Source organism: Dromiciops gliroides, chromosome 1, assembly GCF_019393635.1.
Source record: "Dromiciops gliroides isolate mDroGli1 chromosome 1, mDroGli1.pri, whole genome shotgun sequence".
NCBI classification, from domain to species: domain Eukaryota; kingdom Metazoa; phylum Chordata; class Mammalia; order Microbiotheria; family Microbiotheriidae; genus Dromiciops; species Dromiciops gliroides.
The window spans coordinates 263,376,002-263,400,484 of record NC_057861.1 but is presented as its reverse complement, the minus strand read 5'-3'; the positions used below and the strand labels follow the sequence as shown (position 1 = coordinate 263,400,484).

Below are 24,483 nucleotides of genomic sequence, written 5' to 3'. Positions count from 1 at the left end.
TATAACAAATATATATGTTAAAATGAGTATTATAAAAGTGTTAATCTCTCCAAATATATTCTTCCTCTTATTCTTTGATTTCTATGTGCCAATCAATTTCTTAACATACACAGCCTTAGCTTTCTTCTTATTGCCTTATCCTTCATTAGTCTTTCCCAGAAAAGCCCAAACAAGTTGTAAGTATCACCATCATCCAGTGGTTCAATTTGGCCTAAAGAATAAAGTTCAAAGTCTTGTCTCTATTATTTCCTGGCACAAACTATGGATTTTACACTTATCACATTCAAATGACAATTAGACATTGTTGAAGAAAATTCAAGAGATGAAGTTTCTGTTATATTTGCTACTTAGTAGAATCATGGAACTTGATTTCATCTCTGAACATAGAGTGATTAATAACATATTTTGCTATGGCTCTCCTTAACTCAGGAATAATGATAATGGGTTTAAGTGTAAGCATAAATATACTGTGGAAACTACTGTTTCCCCGAAAGATAAGACATTTCATGTTAACTTTTATTTACATTATTAATTTGTCAGAGTATTTTAACCTCAGAACAGTTTTCTACATAAAAGTCAAATCCTCTAGTATTTTCACTATACTTAGACGTGTTTTATATATTTTACAATCGTGACTAAGCCATAAGTTCAGAACTGAGTTAAAGTCTTTCAAATAATCAACAAAAGTAGTTTGATGCTATAGGGCTTATGTATGGCTTGTTCAATAATCATCAAATAAATGTGCTGTGGTTTTTTGGGATACCCTTTTTGATGTTCAGTAAAAATATTGTTTTCTTTTAAACTTCTATATAGATTTTGTAAAGATTCATACTGTGACTTTAGTATAAAGGACAAAAGCACATATAGTTTGCCTACATTTGCAGAAGTAAGTGCTGTTTTCATCTTTTAGTAATAGACATATGCTGTGTTTTGTTTTGTTTTTTAAAGGTGAGCCCAGTCTTCCATCAGAAAAGAAATGGGTAAAGTGCTTTGCTAGCAAGTCATGCAACACTGTGAATCATCTGAGTCAATAATTATGGCTCTTATCTAGACCTGTTTCCTTCCAGTTTCATCAAAAAAACTAGAATTTCAGTGTCTGCCTTTGATATAACCATTCTGTTATTCATTCCGCTAATGGCATATAGGTTTTCTGTTTTGTATTTGATGCAAGTTGATCTTTTATTTTGTTGAAGGAATGAATGAAAAAATTATTAAGTACTTATTATGTGCTGTGCAAAACACTGGTAATATTAACAAAAAAAGGTATACAGTCCCTTCTCTCAAGTACTTTACCTCCTAATTGGGAGGCAACAACACAAAAAGAGACAGTTCAGTGGAAGGATATAAGGAAAAGGCCAGAAGTTTTCAGGGTCCATATAGGGGTGCTAGCCCAGGGATGCTTAGGTTGTAAAAGCATGCAAAGGTTTATAGGTTTTCACTCCCACTAAATGGAACAGAACTGGTGACTTCCATCCTATACGAGTTATGTGAGCACTCAAGAAATCTAAATACATTCTTAGCATCCCTGGGTCAAGGAATAGAGGAAGATGTGTGCTATAGGAATTGGGGAGAGGAAAGGAAGAATAAAAGCACCTTTATTGGTGGCAGGCCTTCCTACCTTCTGACCCATCCAATTTTATTCTACCATTCAGATTGCCAGAAAATTTCTATATCTTTCTTCTTTAAGGATACTCTTTTTTCTAATTTGTTTGCTTCTCAAGCTTCCTTAATGGAGTTTCGTTCTTGTCATATACCCTTCCGTAGTCCCATTAAGCCGTTCAGAACCATTTTAGAATAGTTTTTAATTACGTAAAATAAAATGCATAGAGTTACAAACAAAATTCTTGGAACTGAGGTTAAGAATCCCTGTTCTATATAATATGTTGACTGATGTTGAATTTTTATTTTCATTTTTATATTGCTTTTACTCCTTGAATTATCTTAACTTTTTGGTTTATATTTTCTATTGTCAAGTAAACAATGCATGATAATTTTTGTTTACTCTTGACATATACATTTATTTCTTTTTTCAAAGATTTTAGTTGAGCAATTTTATATTCAAGTTTTCTAGTGCTAGATCTTGATTAATGTTCTGGCATTTTATGACTCTTCATAATTTTTCCTGAAATATTTTTGCAATGGTAACATCAATCTTTTCCTTGGAAACATTCTTAAATACATCTTTTCTTCCTATGGGCCTGAACATGGCAACAGTTATAGAATATAATATTATATGCATGTCTTCAATATTATGTTCACTGAGAAATCTCATGGGAAAATGTTCATTCATTATAATTGCAATAGATAATGAGCTTTTCTGAATCATTATTTTATTATAGCTGGCAAATAAATGCATTTGTGTCATCAAATTAAAAAAAAAAGCTTTTCAAAATTCCATTCTAAGTATGCCTATCTCTTTTGGGAAATCATTCAAGACAATAGTATTGTTTCCTCCATCCATTTCATTTTTGTATAAGACATCTGAAATTAAATATATGGTCACCTTATTTCTGTTCCAAGTTTGGGGGAAATTAGCTGGGGTTTTTAATATATTTATTACTTATAAATTAGGAGCTTTAGCATAAGTTTTGGGCATTAACCATTGATTAAACATACCAAGTATTAGTAAAAAGAGAACCCCTGGCTTAGAAAGCTAAGCAGCCTATCTAGCCACCATTTCAGAGTCTCAGGCCAAAAAGAGAAACTTCCTGTACCTGTGAGAGTTGAAACCACCTCTGGGTCTGGATGAGAGGAGGACCCTACACACATCTCCAAGCTAATTGGCTAGCATCACCGAATCCTTTGGTTCACTGGACTTGAGGGTGGTCCATGAGCAGAATGTGCCGAGATCAGAGAACCCACCCCCTGAGAGTCAGGCTTTCAGGTAGGTGTGGTTTCAGTCAAGTCAACTTCAAGTGAGTCAATCCAATTAATCTTAATATAATCCCCTCCAAGGGGGGAGGGGGAAGGAGAAGGGGGTCCTTTGGGCATTCCAGAACCCATTATTTTCTTATTACACAAGAAAACCAAAAGGTATAGATGCAGTTGAGGATGAATTATGGTGACTAAGCCATAAGTTCAGAACTGAGTTAAAGTCTTTCAAATAATCAACAAAAGTAGTTTGATGCTATAGGGCTTATGTATGGCTTGTTCAATAATCATCAAATAAATGTGCTGTGATTTTTTGGAATACCCTTTTTGATGTTCAGTAAAAATATTGTTTTCTTTTAAACTTCTATATAGATTTTGTAAAGATTCATACTGTGACTTTAGTATAAAGGACAAAAGCACATATAGTTTGCCTACATTTAACAAAAGATCTATATTGTTATTATTAAAAAAAAAACAACAACAAAACCACATTTATCCTGATATTGTTTCCATGAAAGTCAGTGCTAAGTAAGATAGTTGACATTTTTGACAATTATATTTGATTGAGTTTCTTTTTTTCATCATTGATTTTTTTTTTGTGGGACAGTGAGGGTTAAGTGACTTGCCCAGGGCTACACAGCTAGCAAGTGTCAGGTGTCTGAGGTCGGATTTTAACTCAGGTCCTCCTGAATCCAGGGCTGCTGCTTTATCCACTGTACCACCTAGCTGCCCCTGATTGAGTTTCTAAAGATCCAATTGATTTGTTAGAAATTAGCTGCCCAATCAATAATGATCTTTCCCCTTAAACCTCACACAGACCTTTATTTTAATAAGGCTATAGACTTAGAGCTAGAAGAGAACTTCTACTCTGTCCTCCCACCCACTACTCATTTTACATATAAAGAAATTGCATCCCAGACAGGTTAAATGAATTACAAAGGTATTACGTAGCAGAGCCAGTACTTGAAGCCACAGCCTCCTAATATTCTTTCCACTGCACCAAAATATCTAAGGAATTTATCATGTAATTCCTATTTGTGCCTCAGCCCCCTTTTCAATGACAAGCACCTTGAGAGAGGAAAAGTGTCTTATCTAAATGTTATCCCTCTTCCAGTACTTGGTACGCAATAGGTATTTCAAAAGCGTTGGATGAATTCATTCATGAGATAGCTAAAAAAGTGAATCAAAGAAAGACATTTCCATTAAGTCATGGAAACTATAATCAACTTTGGAAATTAAATCCTAGAATTGGTTCATTGGTTCTCAAATACAAAACGTCATTTTGCTTTGTTCAGGTCTCATTCTAGAATGACCTACCTATAGTCTTCAGTTCTGAAACAGTTGCACAGGCTCCCAAATGGGAATCTAGCCAATTCCAGCATGGGAATACCCATTCAATATCTGGGTCTTTGGACTCCTGAATAGTTATCATCTTTAAATAAAGTCCAGCTCCATAACCTTCTCCATCATGTGAAAGAAGCACTTTCTCCAGATGACTCAGGGAAACAGCTTCTACTATGAATAAATCCATCTGCCAAAATCAAACATGTAAAAGGATCAATGGGTACAATAAGAGCTAGCATTTATATACTTTTAAGATTTGCAAAGCACTTTAAATATATAATTTCTTTTGATCCTCACAACAACCTTTGCCAGTAGGTGCTATTATCATCCTCATTTGAGAGATGAGAAAACTGAGACAAATTAAGGTTAAATGATTTGCTCAGGGTCATACAACTAAATGTCTAAGGCAAGCACTGAACTCAGGTCTTTGTAACACTAAATCTATCACTTTATCAATTCACTGCCCTACCTAGAATATTGTTGTTTTTGTTTTAAAACATATAAAGGCCAATTCGAATTATGTTATTACACTTTATAATTACATTCATTTCCTGAGATAGATAAAAGTACTTTGTAAAATTTAAAACTTTTTAAACAAAAACATAAAATATGATGATGGTATCAACTTGGATCCATACAAATCTTTTTAGCAAAAATTCTGATTTATGTTAAGCTTTTATAAGAAACTCTGAAATTTTCATTTTGTTCACTAACAATAATTATGATTGAGAAACGCATGCTAATAGCTTTACAACTCCAATTATCTTTGTTTCTCTGTAGACATACACACCTACATCTCTATGTTTATGTATGAATGTATACACATGTATGTCTATGTGTATATATACACATGTATGTGTATATATGTGTGTATGCATGTATTTCCATAACCAGACGAGAAGACAAATAGCCAAAGATATGTGCTAAACTTAATATGTAAAGTCTAAGCTTTGATCATTTTCCATTTCATTGGAATCTTCTATTATTTGTGTGGTTGAGAGGATGTTGGGACAAGAGAAGAATATATATGATGAGACAATATTGCCCCGCAATCACACAAATAATTAAGCAAAACAAACTAACACAGTGACTAAGCCTAATGGGATTTTTTTTAATTTTTTTTATTTTTTTTTTTTTAGTGAGGCAAATGGGGTTAAGTGACTTGCCGAGGGTCACACAGCTAGTAAGTGTTAAGTGTCTGAGGCCGGACTTGAACTCAGGTACTCCTGACTCCAGGCCTGGTGCTCTATCCACTGCGCCACCTAGCTGCCCCCTAATGGGATATTTGATACCATAGTTTCTCATCTCTCCTCAAAGAGTAGGATAATTTGTATGATCATTTCTGCTTTAAAATCAATATTGGCTACTGCCTTGAATCTGATTGCAGCTGTCATTTAGTGTTTACAATATTGTAATCGGTGTATGCATTGGTTTCCTGGCTCTATATTCTTCATTTTCCATCAATTCTTACAATTTTCCCATGTTTTCTTGAATTCTTCATATAAATCATTCTTTTTTTTTCCAGGACAATGAGGGTTAAGTGACTTGCCCAGGGTCATACAGCTAGTTAAGTGTCAAGTGTCTGAGGCTGGATTTGAATTCAGGTCCTCCTAAATCCAAACCCAGTGCTTTATCCACTGTGCCACCTAGCTGCCCAACATAGAAATCATTCTTTAAAGGGCAATTATATTCCATTACATGCCACTGCACTTAACTATTTCTCAATCATTGGGCACACACTTTATTTTTGGTATTTTACTAATACAAAAATGCTGCTATGAATATGTTGGTATATATATGAACACCTTCTCATTGAAGTCTTTTGGGATTATACCCAGTACAGGCATAGTAGTATCAAAGTATATGAACATTTTAGTACTTTTTTGCATAACTTAAAACTATTTTCCTGAATCGTTTAACCAGCTCATAGCTTTACCAAAAGCAACTTTTGATGCCTATTCAACATTAGGCATTTCAATTGATCTATTGATAGGCATTTATTTAGCATCTGTCATATGATAGGGACTCTGCTAGATACTGGGGATATCAAGACAAAAATAAAATGGTCTCTGCCCTCAAACAGCTTGGTCTATTGAAGAAAAACATGCACACATAGAAATAAGTACAAAATAGATACAAAGAAAATTAAGGTAATTTCAAGGGAAAGGTACAAACAGCTAGCAAGGTCAGGAAAGGTCTCATAGAGGAGGTAGTGTTCTGTGCTGTGAAAGAAGCCAGGGATATAAAGAGGTAGATATGAGAAGGAAGCACAATTCAAGCATAGGTGTCGCCTGTGTGAAGGCAGAGACAGAAGAAGTAATACCATGGGTAAAGAACAGCAGAAAAAAGTTTATCTAGAAAGTAACATACACTAACAGATATAATGTGAGATAAACTTGGAAATGTAGGTGGAGCCAAGTTTTGAAAAACTAGAAATGTTACATGAAGGTGTTTGAATTTGATCCTAGAAGAAATAAAGAAATAGAAGGGTGGTGGAGATTTTTAATCCTGGAGCAACATGATCAAATCTGTGTGTTTGAGTATCACTTTGGCAACTGAGAGTAAGATTGATTAGGAAAGGGAAAATGTATGAAACAAGGTCATTACAAAAGAGATGAGGCCATTGGAACAAATCAAGCAAGAGAAGATAGGAATGTGATATAGGGTGGTAGTAGTGTGAGTGGGGATAAAGAGACAAATACAAGACATGTTATGCAGGCAAAGTTGATAAGATTTGTCAACTTATGGGTATGTGGAAAAAAGAGGAGTAAAGGATGAATTTTGGTTTGTAAAGCTTGGTGACAAAGGATGGTATTATTATCAACAGAAAAGAAAGTTCACGAGCGGAGTGGGTTTGGAGAAAAAGATAATGAAATCTGTTTTGAATGTGTGAGTTTCAGATACTCATACTTAAAATATGCAATAAAGGAGTTATTCATACATTTTAATGGATTTGAAGTGAAACCCAAGTTGTTTTAATTTTATTTTTTCTTATCTATTAGTGATTTAGAATATTTTATCATTATAATGGTTTGTAGTTCATATTTGATCTTTTGAAATAACACAATAGCAAAATTTAGCTAGACTTTTCCATTCCTCAGTAGACAAAGGTTCATAAATGTGCCCAACTCTAGTGATCTGGACAAGAGAGAAAATGTTGTTTCTGAAAACAATGGAGACTTGTATTATTGTGCCTTGTCTGATGTAAAATAGAAAAGAGGGAAAGTGGTTGAGTTGCAACAGAGTGACTTAATGAGAGGCCATACCTTATCTTAGCTTTCTGTCATCTCAAAATAATAAAAAATTCAACAAATAAAGTGAGGGAATAACAAAAATCAATAAAGAAAAAGCAGGAAATAACTCATCACAGGAAAGGTATCATAGGGAAACTGGTAAAAAAAAAGACTTATTTAGAAAATAAAATGAAAATGAACAGTGAAAACATTAAAATATTCCATGGATAAATACTATTGAATGAATTTTGATTTGAAAATTTCAAATAAAAGGGTATCTTTCAATAAATACGGTAGGACCTCTCCCATTACTCCAAAAGTTAAAGCAGAAAAAAGGAAAGAACTTCTAAGATGATTCAGAAGAACAAGATAGTTAAAAGAAAAATTAGGGGTAGAAAGTAGGAGTAAAAATAGAGCTCTCAAAGGAAAAAAATTAAAAACATAAATAAGAAAATGGAGCATTCAAAACAAATGATAGAGAACTTCTCCAGAGAAACATGGGAAGATATATGAACTGATGCAGAGTGAAGTAAGAAAAATAAGGAAAACAATATAGACAATGATTGAAACAAGGTAAACAAAACAGAAAAAGGGGACTGGAATACTATACAATTATAACTACTAAGTTTGACCCCCTAAAAAGAGCTGAGAATAGGTATCTCCTTTTCTTCTTTCTGCAGGGCTTAGAGTCAGGAAGTTCATGCTTCAAATCCTGCTTCACATACTTCCTATCTTTGTGACCCTTGGTAAGTAAGTCACTTAACCTCTCTCTGCCTGTTTCCTCATCTGTAAAATGGGAACAATAGATTTTCCACCTCACAAGTTTCTTGTCAGTACCAGTGAGTTAACATATGTAAAGTCTTTCCCAAAAATTAAAGTGTTATATAAATGGTATCTATTTTCAAATGTGAGCTACTATAGGCATAGAGTATTGTATATATTAGATATGATTAATATGTTGATTGGTTTTGGTGATTTTTCTTTTTAAATATTTGTTAGAACTTATGGCCCAAAGGAGAGAATGAAAATATAGATTCAGAAATAAAGATAATGAATAAAAAGATATCTCTAAATTAAAATCAGTATTTCTCATCCTTGGATAGAGTAGTTTCATTGGAGTGGTGAGGTCCATTTGAAACCAACTCTTTTTACTGAAAATATAGTCTTCTATCCACTGGACAATGAAACATGCCACTTCTTCAGGAAGAATCCTGATGGGATCATGCCAACCACTTTGTTTTTCTACTTTATATTCTATTTCTTATACAATATAATATATTGTGATGATCTGTATTTGTGTATTCATCTATTAAATTCAATAAAGATAGGGATTGTATCTTATCTAAACTTGTATCTCTCCAGCACCTGACATGGAGTTCAGAATTTGACAGGAACTAAGTAAGTGTTTATTAAATGTTTAATTTTGACTTAAAGATATAATTTTCTTTTAGGGAAGCTTCTGACAAGATTATCATGGTGATAGAGTAATTCATTAATATAATTTCCTAAAAGTAAGTAAAGTTAGTGAGAAGCAGACTGCCATATTAAGGAACTATCAAAATCAAAGCCAGCAAAACTCCCAAAAGCTGCCCAAACCAGATTAAAATATAATTGTCAACATTTTTAAAAATACAATACAACAAAATCAAAGCTGATTTGCAGTTTTTAAGTCAGTATGCAGCCCACAAGGATCTGTTTTTATTTGAGTTTGAAATCACTGGCATAGTGGACAGACAACTGATTTTGGAGCTAGGAAGATGTAAATCTAAGCTCCCTGTCTAGCACTGCTTCCTTTGTGTTTCTGGCTAAGTCACTTAATTTCTTAGTGCCCCAGGTAACCCTTATGACTATTCACTGAAGAGAAGGCATCAATATATACTGATGACAAAAACCAATAGCTCCATATACTAATGAAATCACAGGTTTTATTAAAGAAAGGGAGAGTAAACAATGAAGAAACATCTTTGGCTGTTGATGTCATCATTAATAATTATATTATTATTATTATTATTAGAAACTTTCTTTCCTAAGAATTTTTCCAAACAAATTAAAAGTCAATTATAGAGCATATCTTCAGACTATTTAGTATTTAAAAAACCAAATATTATAAAAATATAATTGTTAGTAAAAAGAGACTTACTTACAGTTTCTTCTCAGGCTTCTGAAATTCCTAAATAATATTCTTTTGGGTAAACTATGTTCTTAATGATGGGCATTGCCAAAATTAAAAAGCTTCCAAAATTAATGGAAAAAATGTGCCAGTATGATTCTTAATATCAGACATTACATAAGGTTCTATTTTTTTCTTGTGTGGAGGCAGAAGGGCTAAGCACTTTACAAAAGGCATTTTGATTTGAGGCACAATGTTGTTTTGGAAAGAACACTGAACATAGGGTCATTTACAACCTGGATCTCTTGTTTATTGCCTGGATTTGCCTCTTATGAGGAAAGGAGGAAAGGAGGAAAGGAGGAAAGGAGGGAGAGATGAAGGGAGGGAGGAAGGGAGGAGAAAAGAAAAGAGAAAAAGGAGAGAAGGAGGGAGAAATCGAGGGAGGAAGAAAAGGAGGAAGGGAGAGAGGGAGGGAGTAAAGGAAGGAGAGAAAGAAGGAAAGAAGAGAGGGAAGAAAGGAAAGGGAAGGAAAGAGGAATAGAGGGAAGGAAGGAAGGACTTACTAGGCACTTAGTACATGTCAAGCACTGTGCTAAGTGTATTACAAATATTATATCATTTTATCTTCAACAACCCTGGGTGGTAAGTGCTATTATTTCCCTATTTTCAGTTAAGGAAACTGAGGTATTCAAAAGTTAAATGATTTTCCCAGGCTCACACAGCTACTAAGTATCTAGAGCCATATTTGTACTCAGGTCTTCCAGACCCCAGACTCAATGCTCTATCTAATGTCCTCTTCTCCTTTTAAATTAGGAGTTTTTAATCTCTGTGTGTGTGTGTGTGTGTGTGTGTGTGTGAGAGAGAGAGAGAGAGAGAGAGAGAGAGAGAGAGAGAGAGAGATTGTCCCCTACTCAGTCTGGTGAAGCATATGGAGTCTGTCTTAGATTAATATTCTTAAATGCATACAGTAAAAGACATAGGATTACAAAAGAAAACCATTACATTATAAAATAAGAATTAGAACTTCTTTTTTAAAAGATCATGGCTAACAACCCCAGTATTAAAGGCTAATCATAAGAACTAGCTCAAGTGTGTGAACTCTATAATTAACATGGAGTCAATATATTAATGCTACCCCAGAACCAAGATCACATCTTTAAGTCAAGGAGGAGCCAAGGATTCACACCTTATTTAGTGAAATTATCAAGAGACTAGTGGCTTGTCCTAGAAGACTGTAGAGAGAAAAGGAGCTGTCCTGACTATCCTGGATTTGTAACTGAACATTATGTTGTTTAAAATCTAAATGTGGGTCCTAATCTGCGCCCCCCCCCCAATGTCAGGGGAGAAGCTGGCTAAAATCACTGATAAATTCAACAAGAGTTTAGGCTTTTAAAGATTTATTAAAATATATTATAAGTTAGTGAAGAGAGAGAGAGAGATTGAGAACAGATTCCTTATAGCATGGAAATCCTAGCTTAGATCTAATTGGGTATAGCCAGAGAGAAAGAAACCAATTTCCTTTCCTAGCAGCCTACGTGAAATCTCTCAACTCCAAGCCGGTGTCCAAACAACTAAAAGGGGCCCTCTTGTTCTCTGTCTGCCACCATGCACCTATTCCTCACCAAAAAGAGCCTGCTTCCATGAGCGAGCATCCACTTACTAGTTCCTCTCTCCCTCCCCCAAAGGGGAGGTCCTTCAAGCTGATTGGTTGAGAGTGGTCTCTTGCTGATGTCAGTAGTTCATTCAGGGCCAGCCAGGTGTGGTCCCCACCCAATCACTCTTAAGTAGGTACTTAGTTTCTCATTCTCACCCAATTCAAATAATACTAAATCAATAATGTGGGAGACCTGGGTGTCTGCAAAATTCCATTATTTTATCACAACATATCCTGTAAGGAGCAGAGAGGTGTTCTCTTATTTTCTCCTGACTTTAAACTGGGTTTCAACTCCTAATAAACCATTTTTTTCTATCATTTTCAGTGCAAAGATTATTTTCCTTAGAAAAAAGAAACAACCTGTGAATGGAGTAATTCTTTTTCCTTATCACATTTCGCATTTTAGCCATTGGATGTATCCTTTCCCATGGTTCTTTATTATATTCTATTCTTCTGCCTTCCTCTCACCACCTAAAATGCTTAAAATAAACTTCTTTCACTCACCTACATGCAGGGTGTTTCCTTCAATACTTGACTCTGTCCATTATAAAAGTCAGATCCAGGGCAGCTAGGTGGCACAGTGGATAAAGCACCAGCCCTGGATTCAGGAGGACCTGAGTTCAAATTCTGCCTCAGATACTTAACACTTACTAGCTGTGTGACCCTGGGCAAGCCACTTAACCCCAATTGCCTCACCCCAAAAATAAATAAATAAAAAGATATATGAAAAAACGAATGAATAAATAAGTTAATGAATGAATGAATAAATAAAGGAATTTATCATGTAATTCCTATTTGTGCCTAAATAAATAAACAAACATATAAATAAATAGATAGATAAATAAATAGATAAATGAAAGTCATTGCCACAATATGAAAACTCAAAAACACCAACTCTGCAAATTAGGGGGCAAATTCAAAACACTCATTTGTCACAATGTTTCCCTGTGACCATGCAGAGCAAAATCTAAAATTTCTAACTTATTTAAAGACAGAGCATGAGAACTAAACATGAATGACAATATTTTTACCTTGTTTCTTTGAAATAATTCTCCTTTTTTCAAAGATCGATATAACTTCCTAGCACCCGAGTCCCCTCTTTGTCCATAGAGAGTGATATAAACATTGGCAAAGGTTTCAGCTCCCCATTGGTCTCCAGTGTATATAGAAACAAAATATTTAACAACTGGAAGAAAAGAAACAACAGTCTTATTAATTTAATAGAAAAGTTTTAGACTGCATATCAAGATCATGAGGGATCATTAAATGTTCCTTGGAGAAAGTAATAAGGGGGCAGCTAGATGGCGCAGTGGTTAAAGCGCTGGCCCTGGATTCAGGAGGACCTGAGTTCAAATCCAGCCTCAGACACTTAACACTTACTAGCTGTGTGACCCTGGGCAAGTCACTTAACCCCAATTGCCCCGCAAAAAAAAAAAAAAAGAAAGAAAGAAAGTAATAACACTTATAGGGGGGAAAAAGTTATTGTCATTCATTTGAAGTCTGATGAGAAACCAATCATAACAAGGGCATGGGTTGTGGTTTTCTAACTTTTGTCCATTGATAGCAAGGAATATAGTGGACAATAACCCGGGCATTGAACAGCTGGCTAAGATGGTATATGAAAATGGATTTTGGATTTCTGAATAATAGCTTAAAATAAAGAGATGAAACCTTCTTGGCCAGTGATGGAGGACACCTAACAAAGGCTACTAAGAATGGATTTGTTGTGGGTCTTATTAATCTATTCAAAAGGGCATTAAGCAGGGGCAGCTAGGTAGTACAGTGGTAAAGCACCAGCCCTGGATTCAGGAGGACCTGGGTTCAAATCCACCTTCAGACACTTGACACTTACTAGTTGTGTGACCCTGGGCAAGTCACTTAACCCTCATTGCCCCAGGAAAAAAAGGGAAGGGGAGCATTAAACTAAAAAAGTTGGAGGACTGGAAAGACTTCCTATGACTATTTACCAAGCTGGATAACATAAAGAATAGCTACAAAGAAGAAAGAGTAGCACTTAGGAAACCCAGAAGTTTGGTTGGGAAGTTGTTGTTGTTGTTGTTGTTGTTGTTGTTGTTGTTGTTGTTGTCATTGTTTGTCCTTCATTCTTGAAGAGGACCATGACATCAAGGTAATATCATGACTTGCACTGAATTGTATTCAGTGAGGCAGGACTATGTCTCACTCTCTTCTCCAGAGCCATCTGGGTCCAGTGGCAAGATATGTATCAAGATGACTGAAGATGGCCAGGGTCACACAGCTAGAAAGTGTGTGAGGTGAGTTATGTCCTCTTGACTTCAAGGCTAGTGCTTTATCTACTACACTACCTAGCTGCCCACTCATGGAAAGTAAAACCCAAGCAAAGAGACAGAAGTAAAATGCAGGGCCTTAAATGTCTATCTATACCCAAATGCCCAAAGTATAAAGCAAAACCCCAAAATAACTGGGGATCCAAATACAAGAAGACAAATTTATCCTCACCCTACTCACACATGGTGGGATGAAACCCAAAATTGGACCATGGCTCTTGATGGATATATCTTATTCATAAGAAACAGGATAGGTTAAAAAAGGGTTGGTAGTATAGCATTTAATATTAAAAATATTTGCTTATGTATAGATATCCAAGAACCAGAGGTAGAAATTATGATGGAGAGTTGTTGCTGTTGTTGTTATTGTTGTTTGTCCTTCATTCTCAGAACTCCATGACATCAGGAGGTGATATCATGACTTGTGGTGAATTGGATTTAAGTGAGGGAGGGCTATGCAAAGTTATCAGCCTTCCGCTCTCTTCCAGAGACATCTGGATCTAGTGTCAAGATATACATCAGGATGATTAGATGTGGCCTGGATGTTCAAGGGAATCAGGGTTAAGTGACTTGGCCAGAACCACACAGATAGTAAGTGTCAAGTCTCTGAGAGCAGATTTGAACTTATGTCCTCCTGACTCCAGGGCCAGTGCTCTATCCACTGCGCCATATAGAGAGTAATTAGAGAATGAATGGAAAGAGAAATAGATATGATTTTGTCATGGAAATATTCCACAGACAACCTGAACAGAAAGAGGAAATAGTTGAGGAATTTGAGAAACAGATCACAAGCCTGGCACATAAACATGATAGCATAGTGAAGGAGGATCTCAATGATTTAGACATCTCATGGTATTTTTCTCATTATTTAGAGAATCTAATAATTTCTTGACTTGTTTTAGTAATAATTCATTTTTTAAAAAGGTCCAAGAGGAGGAAATAATATTCTAGATCTGATTTTCATCCATGGGGAAAAAATTGGATGATAGAGTGAAAATAACGATAACCTAAAGGAAGAAGTAACCATTCCTCCTAGAAGGTGCAAGGGAGGAGAGAAAATCTACTTGTGAGCTTACTTGCTACATATATATGCTTTTGTACTATGTGTATGTATATGTGTATATACATAAACATTTGCATTTGTGTGTATATGTCTGTTGTATGACTATATATGTATATGGATCACATATCTCAAAGGATTGAGGGGGATAACACGTCAGATTCCATAGATGAGGATGGTACAGGAGAAGTCAGCTCAGAAGAGACAGAAGATGCTCAAGGATAAAATTCTCAAACACAAAAAGAAACATTCTAATGAGGAGAAAAAAGAGATTTGTCAGGCAAACATTTACTAAGCATTAACTATGGGGTCCAATGTGCATTCACAGAAAACTCACTGACCACTTTGGATTTTTTTTTTAAGAAACATGGCTACAGAATCAAGAGTGGGTAAGAGAAGATAAAGAAAAGATGGGGGCATAGTTTTTAAAAACAGTCTTAGGAATATTAAAATTCAGTCTAAGTTGGGGTTGGAGAGGGAAGGTAAGGATAAGAACAACAAGTTTTGCTTTGGAAGATTTTTTTTTTCACTACTGGAAGAAAAAAGGATCAGGAGCTTTTCTTGGAGCATATGGCACTATGATAACTGACAGAAGAAAGACAGCAGAGCTGTTCAATGCCTATTTTGTTTCTGTTTTCTCTGCCAACAGAATGATCTTTATACTGGGAACAAGTGAACAAAAATGACTAATATAGTTGATAGCAAGATAAGTAAGGTGATAATAAGAGATCACCTCGTTGTCCTCAATAGCTCAGGTGAACTATATCCTCAGCTACTGGAAGAAATGGTAGATGTGGTTTCTAAGGCACACACAACTCTCTCTATATAAAAAAAAAACAAAACAGAAAAGGTATCACAATATTGTAGAATGGCAAATGTTGAACAAAAAGGCAAGAGAATAAAATCTGTGAAATAGAATGCAATGAGCATGACTTCAATTCTTGGGAAAATTCTAGGATTAGATTTTGGTTCCTGATTGGGAAAAAAAAGGAAAAATGGGTAGAAGTTATAGAGTTAAATTTAGCTTTCATATAAAGAAATTTAAATTAAATTAATATGCATTGACATTGTAAATATAATTTAATTTTTAAATAAAAATTTAAAGTAATTAAAATTCCTGAAAATTTAGGCTGTCTAAAAGTGAACAGGGCTACCTAGTACATTAATGAGGACTGAATGGCCTCTATCAGTGAAAGTGACGAAAAGGGCTAAGAAGGAAATATATTGTAAAGAAAGAAGACACAATATTTGGTATAATAGACAAAAGGGGGCAGGAAAAGGACAATGGAGCACTGGGTTTTTAATATTTATACTCATATAAAGAAATATAGTAAACAGAATGGGGAAACATGATGGGTAGTATTTATGTTGAAGACCAATGAAAGCACAAAGAGAAACAATTTTGTCACCATGGTATGCTATAGACCACTTAGAAAAAAAATAACAAATCAATCAGTGAACATTTATTAAGCACATACAATGTTCCAGGCATTGTAGGATTATAATTACATGTTTTAAACTTAGCACAAAGAGATCACAGAATAATGATGGGAGAATCCAATATTCAGATATATGCTGAAGAACTCTTTCTATCAAAAAAAATAGAGCACTTAATTGTTGATTTACATTGGTGATAATTCACTCTCCAAAAGATACAGGAACCAATGAGAAAAAAAATGTATTTTTAATATTGTTCTTACCAATGTCATGAAAATTTCTAAGTTCGATGAGGGAAAAGAAACAGCAAAGTCTCCAAGCCATAGGGAAATATGTTTATTGAGAGAGGGTACCTGTCTCACAATAAAGCCAGTCAGTCAGGGGTAGGACCTGAAAGACCCAGAGCAGCAGGTCCTTGAGGTTTTTATACACAAACAAGGCTTATAGGTATTTAATCAATACTATTTTAAAAGTATTTCTGCAAGGCAAATGTACACAAAGTGATACAAAGTGGAGCTTCCACTTGTGGATGTCTCCCAACTAGTGGATGATCATTCCTGATTGGTCTATCTAGCTCAGGAGTTACTATTCTTGGTAGTTGACCTTTTAAAGTTATGGACTTTACAGAAACATTTCAATGTAATATGTGGATAGCCTTACTAACATCTGTATTACCTAAACATTTCAGTGTAATATGTGGATAGCCTAACTGTAAGGGGAGAAAATTCTAGCTAGTATGTCTAAAATATCTAATGAGGGGTCACCAATAAATTGTAAGCTTTAGCAAAAGTTTAGACTTTTAAGCATTTATTAAGGAGAATAAGAATCTGGTGAAGAGAGATAAAGGCCTAAATTCATCTGTCTATCAAAGGGAGAGCACATCTTTAGCTTCACTCTCAACGAGAGTCCAGACAAAAGGGAGAAAGATAGCCAGCTTCCCCCCCTCTTCCTCCAATATGCAAACATCACTTCCTGATGCCAAAGAAAAGTCACATGTCTTGCCCTCAGGTGCCTTCTCCTCATTTCCTACAGTAAGTCTCCAACAGGTGGCATCATTCCAATCGTTACAGTCTCCCCTTTGTTTCTTCAAGAAACACAGAGTGTGGGGCAGCTAGGTGGCACAGTGGATAGAACACCGGCCCTGGAGTCAGGAGTACCTGAGTTCAAATCCAGCCTCAGAAACTTAACACTTACTAGCTGTGTGACCCTGGGCAAGTCACTTAACCCCAATTGCCTCACTAAACAAAACAAAACAAAACAAAAGAAACACAGAGTGTTTCCTTGATGAAATAGTCAAAAATAACAGAATACAATACCCTATGCTAACAAACTATATATTAATAACAATATAGAAAAAGGAGAAAGAGGAAATTTTGTCCAGGGGGCGGTCCCTCATGAACCGGTGCTTTGAAACTGGCCTGCAGAGGGAGGGCCTCTGCAGAGAATACATATTACAAATGATGTATATAACAACAGAAGGGAATAAAAATCAACAAAACAAAACTGTTCATTCAAAGTCTTTGAAAGTCTTTTCTCAGATAATTCTTGGGATTTCCTCTGGGTGTAGTTGTGGAATGGAAGTCTTTTCAGGGGTTGATGTGTGGATGCTGGTAATCAGACAGGAAAATTTCCTACAAAATTGAGCTTAACACAACTTTAAAATAGCTTTGTCAATAATCAAATCAAAGAATGAAAGTTCTTAAAAACATGTCTAAGGGAATTCAGAATCTTAGTTGTTACACATGAAACATATAATAAAACAAAAATTGAAACATTCTCTAAAATTTAATATTACTATAGTCCCTCCTTGTGGAGGGTAAATTGAGAAGAAAATTGCTGTGATATTCATTTAAAAAATAATTTTAATCTTTATTTCATCACTTTTTGCATCATCTGCCTAATTATCCTCATGCCATTATGAAAAATTAAAAAATTAAATATACTTGGTAACAAATGTCAAGGCCAAATTCAACAGTGGATTTATCATGACACCTGAGATAATTATGGAGGTCACCAAACTATAAGGGGCTAAAATTCTAGCTAGTCTGTCTAAAATATATAATGAGTGGTCGCCGATAAATTGTAAGCTTTAGCAAGAGTTTAGACTTTCAAGCATTTATTAAGGAGAATTAAGAATTTGGTGAAGAGAGAGAGAGAAAGGCCTAGATTCATCTATCTATCAAAGCGAGAGCGCATCTTTAGCTCCATTCTCAATAAGAATCCAGACGAAAGAGAGCAAGAGCACCAGCCTCCCCCTCCTTCCTTCCACATGCAAATGTCACTTCCTGATGCAAATATCACTTCCTGATGCCAAAGAAAAGTCACATGTCTTACCCTCAGGCACTTTCTCCTCACTTCCTAAGTCTCCAGCAGGTGGCGTCATTCCAATCGTTACATTACTAACATCTATCTTACCTAAACATTTATTATTGACTTAATCTAATAGAAAAGAATATCTAAATGTATTAATTTATAAACTGATTATTATCCTAATTAAATCACTTATAACTAAAGGGTGGGGAAAATCTCACTCACACCAAAAAGGAAAAAATAGTGGCTAGAAGGAAATAATGGAAAATTTGGGAGGAAGTGACCACTCTAAATTCCAAGTAGGGTCAGAGAAAAAATAAATCAGATATAGATAAGCATGTCCCCTAGTTTTGAGAAGAGAAGTCAGTCCAAATAAATCAGATTTGGGGAAGGAAGATTCCAAAGGGTTGAGGAAAAAATAGGAAGGATCCTATGGCCTAAAAGTCTATGGGAGCATCAACCTTAGAGGGATGGAAATCTCTCAAGTAAACAGAAAAGTCAAAAAGTATTTACAGAGTGTCCACTATGTGCCAAGTGCTGTGCTAAGTGCTGGGGATACAAAGAAAGACAAATATAGTTCCTGTACTGAAGGAATTGACAGTCTAATGAGGGAGGTTGTTCATATTTAATTTTGAAAGAGGACCAATGACATCTGGGCAATGTTGTGACTTGAATATTAACTGGATTTAAGTGAGGCAGAGTTGCACCAAGTCATCAGCTTCACCCTCTCTGCTAGAGGCATCAAATGCTAGTAGCAAAACAAGAATCATAATGACTGGAAATGGCCTGAGATGCAGTAGATGACATTGGTGTTTTCAATATCTGGCCAAGCTCTAAGTACTCGCCAGAACCTGCTTCAGCCATCTTTATGGTTGTTGGAAAACTGTTCTCATCTGCCCACCCTACCAGGGGAAGTTTTCAGATGCTTGGGGTAGACATCCCCCTAACTGATGGATGGGTTTGAGGCCCATCAGTTACCTACAACATGGTTTAGCCCACATACCAAGAGAGCTTACCAGAGTCACCAGGGTGTGGTCACTGTAAATGTTATAGCCTTTTGGAACCACAGATGAGAGTTGAGTGATAGGTAGACACCAAAGGTAGATGAGCAGCCCTGAAAAGTGTTTCAACAAGCCCTCACACCAGAGGTGCTAGTCATCCCTCAATACCCCATAGACCCCAAGAGAATATGTAAACAGCTATGTACAAACAAGATCTCTACAGGATAAATGGGAAATAATCCTAAAGTGGACAGGGAAAGACTTCATGGAGATGGGATTTTAGAAGATCTTGAAAGAAGCCAGGAATAGAAATGAGGAAAGAGAGAATTATGCATGTGATCGATAGTGAATTTGCACAGTCTAGAGATAGAGTGTCTTGTGCAAGAACCAGCAAGGAGGCCAGAGTGATGGATCACCGAGGAAAGGAACAAAGTATAAGAAGACTAGAAAGGTAGGAAGGTATCAGGTCATAAAGGACTTGAAAAGTCAATGATTTATATTTTGCCCTGGAGGCAATATTGAACCAGTAGAGTAAATTGAATAAAAGGGTGAAATGGTCAAATCTGTGCTGTGAGAAGATCACATTGATGGCAGAATGGAGACTGTCTTGGGAGTGGGGAGAGACTTAAGGCAGGAGATCAACAAGAAAGTTATTGCAATAATACAAGCATGAGGTGATGAGGGCCTGTTCATGATGGTGGCAGTGTCAAAGGAGAGAAAAGAGTATATATAAAGATGTTAAAAAAGGTAAAATCAACAAGACTTGGCAACAGATTAGATTGGGGAGTGGGAAGGGAGAAAGAGAAAGAAGTAAAGGATGTAACAAGGTTGAGAGCTTGGGTGACTGTGAGGATGGTGGTATCTTTGACAATAATAGGGAAGTTAATAAGAAGTTTGTTGAGGGTTGGGGGGAGGAGAGAATGAGTTTAGTTTAGGGTATGTTGAGTTTAAAATATATACAGGGCATCCAGTTCAAGATGTCCAACAGGTGGTTGTAGATATAAGACTAAATGAAGATTCAGCAAAAGAGACCGAGAAAACATGGTCAGAAAGACCTATGAAGAGCCAGGAGATAAGTGTCAGAAAAAACTTAGAAGAGAATAATGAAATGAAGAGGGTGATCAAGAGGAAGAAGGGTGAGAATTGAGAACTGGACTTAGCCAATAAGAGAACAATGGTAATTTAGAGAGGATTGTTTCCATTAAATTATATAAGAAACCAGATTGAAGAGAATTAAGAGAAGGAAGGGAAAGGAGGTAGAAACACAATTTATAAAAATGCTTTCTCAAGGAATTTAGCCAAGAATGTGGGAAAAGATACAGGATGATAGCTAGCAGGGATGAACAAATCCAGTGAGAATTTTTTTTTTGGAGGATGTTCATGCATTCGTAAGCAGCAGGGGAACAATCAGTAGATGGGGAAGATTGAAAATGAGTGGGGGGATGGGCTATTGATAAAGATGGTAATCTGTTGGAGAAGGAGAGATGGAATGGGATAATGTTCAAACAGAGGAGTTTGCCTTGCAAAAGACAAGGGCCACCTCTTCAGCTGAGACAGACGTGAAGGAGACAGTGGTAGAAGACATTTGAATGATGTAAGATAAGGGGGAGGGAAAAAGAGGGAACCCTTTTAGTCTGGACTCAATTTTTTTCAACAATATATGAGGAAAGTTTCTCAGCTGATAGGGTTGGGACAGAGAGTATATGGGAGGTTTGAGGAAGAATTACAAGATTTGGAAAGCTGGTGAGTGGGATAGTTATTAGGGGAAAATGTAAAAGGATTGCCTTGCCACAGTAAGGGCCAAAATGAAATTCTGAAGAAACAAAACAAAGCAATTCCAATGAATAGGAAAAAGGAGAAATCGTGGAAGCAAAGAAGATCAACTAAATGGGAATTTTTTAAAAAATATTGTTATTTATCCTTCATTCTCAAAGATGACCAATGACATCAGAAAGGTGGTGTCTTGAGAGTGAATTGGATTTAAGTGAGGCAGAGCTGTGCAAAGTCATCAGCCTCACTCTCTCCTCCAGAGTCATCTGAGTCCAGTATTAAGACATAGGTCAGAACAACTGGAGAATGCCCCAGATGCAGAGGAAGACTTTGGCCTTTTTAAGCTAAGATCTTTCCCAGGTCTCAGTTTGTCTGAGGCAGCACCCATAGTGATTCTTACCTATCCTTTAAAAGATATGTACAGATGATGAAAGCAAGGAAAGGCAATGGAGAAAAAAATACCAAATGTAACATGAGTAGACTCAAGAAAGCTAAAACTCAAAATGGAATAAATCCAGTGAGGAAAAGTAAGGACAACACAAAAAGAGTTGGGCTTTTCTTCTTCTTGTTTTGGCCTTTGTTTCTGGTTTCTTTGAAGACAAAAGAAAAGATAGAACCACTTCTTGAGACAAGAAGGATCAGTATAATAACAGATAAAAAGAATGCATATCTGACCAACTCTTACTTTGCTACTGTTTTCTCTGCCAAGAAGAAAGAGCTTTGCTATATATAATAAATGATATAACCAAAAAAGCTAATATCAGTAAGGAAATAAGAAAGAGAATGCCTAACTGTCCTTAATGAATTCAAATCAGTTGGCTTCAACAAACTTTTTTTTTCTTTTTTCTGGGCAATGAGGGTGAAGTGACTTGCCCGGGGTCACACAGCTAGTTAAGTGTCAAGTGTCTGAGGCTGGATTTGAACTCAGGTCCTCCTGAATCCAAGGCCAGTACTTTATCCACTGTGCCACCTAGCTGCCTCCCCAACAAACTTCTAATGCAGATGCTGTGATACTTTGATTCCAATCTACAGTAATTTATGAGTGTTGGAAATCAAATGTAGGTGTTGGATATATAGGAAACATACAGTGAATGAGTCAGTCAGTCACTCAACAAGTATTTATTAAGTACTTACTTGGTAATAGAAGTACAAAGAAAAGCAAAAGTACCTGCTCTCAAGAAGCTCCCATTCTAATGAAGGAGACAACATGGAAATAACTATGCACATATGAGATATATAAAGTGAAAATGGAAGGTAATATAAGAGGGAAATGGTGTCCACTGGGGAAAGATAGATGGAGAAAGGTGTGTAAATAATATCATTTGTAATCTCGAATACTTATTTCAAATAGAAAGTCATTTAATAGTCAAAGCATGGATCCTTTGAATTATCTACTATGTAATAGAACTTACCAGAGAGAAGAAATTTGGCAATAGGAAACTCTAACTCGAGAATTCAGATTTGCAAATAATTATGTTAATTTATCTTACAGAACTTTATTTAAGCAGTACAAGAGAACTGACAGACTCTCTTCTTAACTCTATTCCAAAACTTAGCATCAATTTAGCTATTTCTACTTTCTAACTGAACACTGTGTTCTGGTATATTTTAATAATGACAAGAATAGTTAAGGCATTGTGTAAACATCTTTGGGAATAAAGTAACTTCATTGCATGACAACAATTACTTTTCATACAGGTCTCAATAATTCAAGCCATGATAAGCGAAAGACTAACAAAACAACAATTTTTTTTGCAGTTTTCAGTGATGAGTCTTATCTTTTAATCACATAATCATATATTGGGATTTTGTGCACTTAGAATTACATACAGTACTGAATAAACATTAAATTATATTTGTCATTAAAATCATCTGGAGCCACATTTATCCATGGCCTGACAGAACATCATGACTTCAGAGACATGAAGGGCAGAGAAAAATCATAAAATGAAATCCTTTCTGCATTGATTTGCTTTCAAAGTCTTGTTCATATTGCTCTTGTATTTCTATCCATTATTGTTATTATTTTATTTTACCTGGCAAAGGATTTTGGTCCTTAATCTCTGCAGGGAATTCTTTCACCAGTTCCCCATCTTCTCTGTTAAGAGAGAACCAGCAGCTACAGTCAAAGTTCATTTCTTGTTTGGTCTGTAGCTCCTCTATGTGAAAAGACTTCAAATGCCAACCCTCAAAGCCTGGTAAATCATCACAGCTGACCCGAATCTTGTACACATCTCCAACATCTCCAATTTCAATCTACAATGTAGAGCAACGAGGAAAATGGAGAAATTACCAGTCATATAAACTGCCCAGTGCTGTAGAGAATATAACAACTAACTCAATTAAAATCCAATTAATTTTATAGTCTATGTTTTTTGGTTCTAACTGTGGCCAATCATATCATGATAATCTACCCCCTTTAAAAAAAAAAACTCAGTCTATTAATTTCTTGTTGTAAGGAAATATTGCCTTTTACTTTTTCTGACAACTATAAGGAAATGCTAAGCTTACTAATGCTACTTAATTATTCCTAGCACCTAGCATTAACAAAGGCTTGTTCATTCGCTTATTTGCATAACAATCTGCTTTCTGATACTAAAGAGCTTCATGCAATTCTCACCAAAGCTTAGATTTGGAAAGGACCTTATGGATTGGCCAGTACAACATTCTCATTTTACAAATGAGTGAACTACTGACTTTCCTGAGGTCCTAAAGGGAAGTAGGGGCAGAGCAAGAATTAGAACCCATATCTTCTAACTCCCAGTACTATGCTCTTTCCACTAAATCATTCTATCCCCCCATGTATCACTCAAGGATTGATTCTAGGACTGAGAAAGGGAAGGGACTGGGGGCAGCTAGGTGGCACAGTGGATAAAGCACCGGCACTGGATTCAGGAGTACCTGAATTCAAATCCGGCCTCAGACACTTGACACTTACTAGCTGTGTGACCCTGAGCAAGTCACTTAACCCCCATTGCCCCACAAAAAAAAAAAAAAAAGAATGGGAAGGGACTGTTAATGTAGTCCAATGGATTCCTTTTACATATACATTTAAAGAGATGAGGGTCAGAGACAAGATTCTCAAGTCACATAATGGTAAACAGCAAAGTTTGGATTTGAACCCAGGTTCACTAATATCACCTTCAGTACTTCCCCCCACACCCCACCAAACACCATAACATTGTGCTTACTAATTAATATTCTTCCTTATAAGGTCCCAGGAATCAGTTGACATAAAATGCAATCATCATAAAAGATTGCTGAATTGTCATTGCAACATGCTTTGAAAGTACATGGAATAAAAGTTAATGCTTTAGCATTTTAGGAGAAGAAGAAATGAAACATTGTGATTCATCAGGATTTAACTACCCAGAGGCATAATGATAT

At 35.8% G+C, this 24,483-nt stretch overlaps 1 protein-coding gene across 1 annotated transcript in view; it reads right to left on the bottom strand.

The window, feature by feature from the left end:
- The window catches only part of RP1 (RP1 axonemal microtubule associated), a 715,393-nt gene that overhangs the window by 223,943 nt on the left and 466,967 nt on the right, over positions 1 to 24,483 (bottom strand). Inside the window, exons 33-35 of the mRNA XM_043976222.1 lie at positions 23,133 to 23,352; positions 12,244 to 12,398; positions 4,189 to 4,402 (exon numbers count right to left, since the gene is read on the bottom strand). Coding sequence (XP_043832157.1) covers positions 4,189 to 4,402; positions 12,244 to 12,398; positions 23,133 to 23,352 — 589 coding nt within the window. The remainder of the gene's footprint in view (positions 1 to 4,188; positions 4,403 to 12,243; positions 12,399 to 23,132; positions 23,353 to 24,483) is intronic.